We start from the raw sequence: 5,869 nt of genomic DNA, 5'->3' as shown, positions 1-5,869 counted from the left end.
TTTGTGTGTGTGTGTGTGTGTGTGTGTGTGTGTGTGTGTGTGTGTGTGGCGAACTGTCCTGTCCTGAGCCGGCCAAGTGGGCGACGTGGTGCGTGTGTGTGTGTGTGTGTGTGCACATGGCGTCAGCTGACTGCGTGTCACCTGATTGTTTGGCGCGGCAGCCGACTGGGGCTAAGCAGGTTGTCGCTGGTGTGGCGTGGTGAGACGTGTAGGTCTGGCGTTGCTTGTGCTGTGTATGGCTCGTTTTTTATATCTAACTACATGGGTGAGGCTTAACGTGTTTCATATGTCATCAGTTATACGCGTATAATACGTGTTCAGTTATATGACTGGCGCTGTTGCAGTGTAGCTTCGCTGATCGCCCAGCCCCAGACTCTCAGTTGTATTCTGGGCTTTGGAGTGACAGGTTCGTGTTGCTAGTGAAGTGTGTTTTTTTTAAGGTATATTGTACTGGTTCTTAACTGCGGGTACAAGACATGGTGTTAAATAAACGAAATAATAATAATATTCAATTTTTTTTTTAATCATTGAAATTATTTAGTATTTTCGAGGTGTTATTAATATTCTTAAAACTTAGCCTTTTTCTAACTCAAAACTATGATGCAACTATATTTTTATGAGTGTACTGTTAAGTACTGTTAGTTGGAAGTTGGACATTGACCAGTTGTGCTCTGAGCTTGAGAGGAATACATTAGTACTGTTGCAATCTGGGGTTTGTGTGGAACCTATATATATATACTGCAGACAATTGGTGATTTAATGTGGTATTTTAGTGTGGTAAGATGGTGCAATGCTATGATATTGTGCAGCAAAGGAGGCATTATAATGGAAAGAGAAGTGATGATGTTGCGTCACTGTTTTGAAGATACTTTATTTGCATTGCTAATTAATAACATTAAGCAAAATATTTTTAGTAATACGTGCAATTTTCTTCCAGGCATTATGGAGAGGTTTTTAAAGATACCATCTGAAACATCAGCCAAGAAACGGAAACGCTTTATTAATTCATCATTCCTCGACAAGTATGGAATTGCTGATGTCAGTGGTAAAGGTATATGTGTAATGTGTTCTAAAGAACTTGCTGAGGAATCACTGAAGCCTAATAAACTACAGAGACACATGGAAACGCACGCAAATATTGCTGTTCTCTCAGAAGAGGCCCGCAAAAGAATTTTTCATCATCGTTATGAAAATCTAACCAAGTCTGAGGCAATTTTATGCAGAGCACTATCTCAGAAGGAAAAGATGGAAATGTTTTTCGTATAAGACAGCTTTCCTCATTGCTCAGCAAAAGCGACCTTTCACAGAGGGTGAGACTATCATAAAGCCTGCTTTAAAAAACTTTTGTGAAGTATTTGAGGGTGAACCATTTGCTAAAAAGATCCTTGAAGCTGTTGATGAGGCTTCTCTCAGCAATAATACCATAACAAGACGCATCCAGGGTATTGCAGCAGACCTGAAAGAGCAAAGTTTGGAAGACTTCAGAAATTCCCCATGGACAGCCCTGGCACTGGACGAGTCAAATGATATTTCAGCACAACCGCAATTTCTAATCTTCGGAAGATTTCTAAAGGAAAGCTCTGTCACTGAGGAACTGCTTGCTTGCATTTCACTCGAAAGTACAACAAGAGGTGAGGATATATTTAATGCTATAGATAAGTTCTTCACTGAAAACAACCTGGACTGGAGTAAAGTAATTGAATGTAGCATGGATGGTGCTCCATCAATGATGGGCAAGAATATTGGAGTGCGTGGAATTCTATCAAGAAAACATCCTCACATTAATATAAACCACTGTATTATCCATGGTCAGAGTTTGGCTTCTAAAGACATGTCTCCGAACTTCTCTGATGTGATGCAGGTAGTCATTTCCACTGTCAATTATGTGAAGGCTAGGGACCTGAATTCTCGCATGTGCAAACAGTTGTGCATCACTGAAAATTCTAATCATAACACACTGCTAATGCATACTGCTGTCAGGTGGCTGTCAAGAGGAAAAACCTTGAAAAGAGTTTTCCTTCTTCGCCGTGAACTGGCCACATTCTTGCAAGATCAGGGGCACAAGAATGCTTGTTATTTTTGTGATCCACACTTTCTTGCTCACCCTGCACTTCTGACTGACGTTTTTGAGCACGTTAATAAGCTCAACACAGAACTTCAAGGGAAAGGGAAATTTGTGTTCGACCTTCAGGGTGCAATAAAGGCTTTGTCAGCAAGCTGCAGATACTACGAGAAGAAGCTGAAGCTGATAAGTTTTCTCTCATTTCCATCACTACTTGGAATTTACAGCTACAAAGGATATTGATTTTAATGAAGCACTAGATCTCGCAGAAGAGAAACAGGATTTACTGGATTATTTGCAGAATCTGACGGGGAATATGAATGCTAGATTCCCAGAGTTGCTAACCGAGTTTTTTGATCTTGTGCAGTTTCCATTCAAAACTGATGCAAAGCAGTGTGGTTCTATTGCACTTGAAATGGCAGAATTACAAGCTGACAATGAAGCAAGAGTGGACTTTGATGTGTATAAGGACATAGGAAAGTTTTGGATTAATTTAGCAAATAAGCATTCAACAGTAAGAAATCGAGCCTTGGAGGTTCTTGTACAATTTGGAACCACCTATGTTTGTGAGGCAGCATTCTCATCAATGGTGTTCATTAAAAATGACTATCGTAGCCGTATGACAAACATCAACTTGGAAAATTGTATGATGTGTTGCCTGACATCATATACCCCCAGATACAGAAAATTGATCAAATAGTCCAAAACCCAAATAGTAGGCTACTCATAATATCAGAAAGCCATGAGGTGCAGTATGATACTTGCAATAGAGGTAATTACTGAGTAGCATGTTACGTGGTGTTAAAATGGGATTACCACTTTGTAATTGCCAATTTTGAGAATTTCATTTATGATTACCTTTTGTTTTGTGAATAGAATTTATTATGTTTACTGTGTTTCTCCTTTATATAAATACTTTACATATATACCATCATATGACCAAAAATTCACAATAGTGCTGTTAATGTAGAAGTAAACATAGACACGGGATATATATATATATATATATATATATATATATATATTAACTTGGGGTCGCACTGAACAGTTGAAAGTGCTGAACAGGGTCGTGCTAGGAAAAACTTGGGAACCCCTGGTATAGAGTATAATTTAAAAAAGCATCATAGTGAAAAGAATGAGGTGCTATCATCAGGCACCGTAAGAGATGATGGAGTCTACTTCTTCAGGAGTATTCATTAGACATACATGTCAAGGGGAAAGAAAATGTTATTGGAGATTCCTTATCTAGACTTTAGACAGATTGTTTTAGAGTAATAAGAAATTTCCTTTGAAAATTTCTTTTTCTTTGTGGGGAGGTGTTACATAGCCTATGATTTCATCATCCTTTGTATAATTCTAACGTACAGTATGCTGCATGTTTGATCACGATTCGCCTCGTGGCTTCCATAGTGACCAGGCTTGCGTGTTCTACCTCACTCCCCCCTTCTCCCCCTTATAGTAGAGTAAGTCGTTCTTTCTGTTGTTCAGAGCATGAGTGTCAACTCTTCGTCCTCTGTGCCCTCATTTGCGCGTCCTTCTTGCAAGTTGAATCAAGCTCTGCCTGCCCCTATATAATGAGTTCAGTCTCTGCATTATTGCCACTTAGATCTACCCCTCCTTTTTTTCACATCTCTGTCCTCCCCTGTATAGTGTATTTTTGTGAGTGCTCAGGAAGTCTCCAGCCATCTAGCTGCTGTATAATTTGAGTATAAGTGTTATTACCATTTTTCTTGTACTGTATAGCCTGAGGCATTGATTCGTTGGCCTGGTGGGGTGTTTGCGATTCATGTAGAGTTTTTGATGTCAGCCATTATTAATAATATTTTGTATCTTTAATAATATCTCTTGCTTTAACTGAGCATTATCCGGTTTTCTCATTTATCAGGGCTGACTTAGATAAATTTGTTCTTGCTAAATTCATGTTAATAGAGGCTATTGCAGTTAACCATATATGTAACCTGTTTTGCCATTACATTTTCTTTATGAGTCCTGAATGTTTAGTTGTTAGTTTGAGCATTAAACTTTAACTTGTAATTTTACCTAAGTCTTTCGTTTTGAACCTGGAACTTTACGGGACAGTAGCGATTTTAGTATTCTCACTTGAAGTGTTCATTATCTCTCTCTGTTCCGTAACAATATATATATATATATATATATATATATATATATATATATATATATATATATATATATATATATATATATATATATATATATATATTGTTACGGAACAGAGAAAGATAATGTACACTTTAAGTGAGAATACTAAGAGTCACTACTGTCCCGTAAAGTTCCAGGTTCAAAACAAAAGAGTTAGATAAAATTACAAGTTAAGTTTAGTGCTCAAACTAACAACAAAACATTCAGGACTCATAAGGATAATGTAATGGCAAATAAACAGGTTAAATATATGGTTAACTGCAATAGCCTCTATTAACACGAAATTAGCAAGAGTACATTTATCTAAGTCAGCCCTGATAAAATGAGATACCAGATAATACTCAGTGAATGCAAGATAAATTATTACAGATACAAAATAATATTAAAACTGATGGACATAAAGATCTCTACATGAATTACAGAAACTTCACTAGGCCTACAAATTAAACTTATGCTATACAGTACAAGAAAAAATGCAACAACAGTTATACTCAAATTACACACAGCTGCTAGATGTTTGGAGATTTCTTGAGCACTCACAATAATAATAACTGTACAGGGGAGGACAGAGATGTGAACAAAATGAGGAGCAGATCTAAGTGGCAGTGATGCAGAGACTGAGCTCATTATATAGGGGCCAGCAGAGCCTGATACAACTTGTCAGAAGGACGCGCAAATGAAGCCACGGGGACAAAAAGCTGAAAATCCCGCTCTGAATAACAGAGAGAACGACCTAATCTACTATAACGGTAGAAGGGGGGGACTGAGGCAGAACACGCTCGTGATCAAACATGCAGCATACTGTGCGTTAAAATTACACAAAGGATGATGAAATCATAGGCTATGTAACACCTCCCCACAAAGAAAAAGAAATTTACAAAAGAAATTTCTTATTACTCTAAAACAATCTGTCTAAAGTCTAGATAAGCAATCTGCAATAACATTTTCTTTCCCCTTGACATGTTGTATGTCTAATGAATACTCCTGAAGAAGTAGACTCCATCTTGTCAATCTCTGATTTTTATCTTTAAACTTACTAAGGAATTTCAGTGGGTTGTGATCGGTATAAATGGCTATGGGGTCAAAACCAGAACACAAATAAAATGAAAACTGCTGTAAACCCAAAATCAAGGCCAAAAGCTCTTTCTCAATAGTGGAGTAGTTCTTTTGAGGTGGAGTGAACTTCTTACTGTAATAAGATACAGGATGTTCAATACCCTGATCATCCTCTTGCAGCAAAACAGCCCCAGCTCCTGTATCACTTGCATCAACAGCCATCTTAAAAGGCTTAGCAAAATTTGGAGTAGCGAGCACTGGCTGACTTAATAGAATAGCTTTAAGTTTGTTGAAAGATGATTCACAGTTATCGGTCCAGACAAATTCAACTCCCTTTTTCAGTAGGTCTGTAAGTGGTGATACAAGAATAGAAAAGTTAAGAACAAATCTCCTGTAATAACCTACCATTCCCAAAAATCTTTGTAGCTCTTTCCTACTTTTAGGTCTGGGAAGATCACTTATAACCTGAACCTTAGCTCCTGGTGGTGCAACATGTCCGTCACCAATTACATACCCAAGGTACTGAACTTTAGCTTGACCAAACTCACACTTTGATAAATTAGCTACAAGATTAGCATGAACTAAACTGTC

At 37.8% G+C, this 5,869-nt stretch overlaps 2 protein-coding genes across 2 annotated transcripts; both read left to right on the top strand.

The window, feature by feature from the left end:
• The first annotated feature begins 942 nt into the window (after positions 1 to 942).
• On the top strand, positions 943 to 2,305 carry LOC145398036 (zinc finger BED domain-containing protein 5-like). The gene is made up of 2 exons (XM_080270998.1): positions 943 to 1,038; positions 1,289 to 2,305. Exons 1-2 carry the CDS (start codon positions 943 to 945, stop codon positions 2,303 to 2,305), a joined length of 1,113 nt encoding a protein of 370 aa, XP_080127124.1.
• Positions 2,306 to 2,378: 73 nt separating this feature from the next.
• On the top strand, positions 2,379 to 2,762 carry LOC145398035 (protein FAM200C-like). Its single transcript, XM_080270997.1, has one exon. The coding sequence runs from the start codon at positions 2,379 to 2,381 to the stop codon at positions 2,760 to 2,762; it is 384 nt and encodes a 127-aa protein (XP_080127123.1).
• Positions 2,763 to 5,869: the final 3,107 nt, after the last annotated feature.

Source organism: Coenobita brevimanus, chromosome 44, assembly GCF_032717465.1.
Source record: "Coenobita brevimanus isolate Jiangsu-jjx chromosome 44, ASM3271746v2, whole genome shotgun sequence".
NCBI classification, from domain to species: domain Eukaryota; kingdom Metazoa; phylum Arthropoda; class Malacostraca; order Decapoda; family Coenobitidae; genus Coenobita; species Coenobita brevimanus.
The sequence above is the reverse complement of the archived record's forward strand: the minus strand, read 5'-3'. Positions and strand labels throughout refer to the sequence as shown.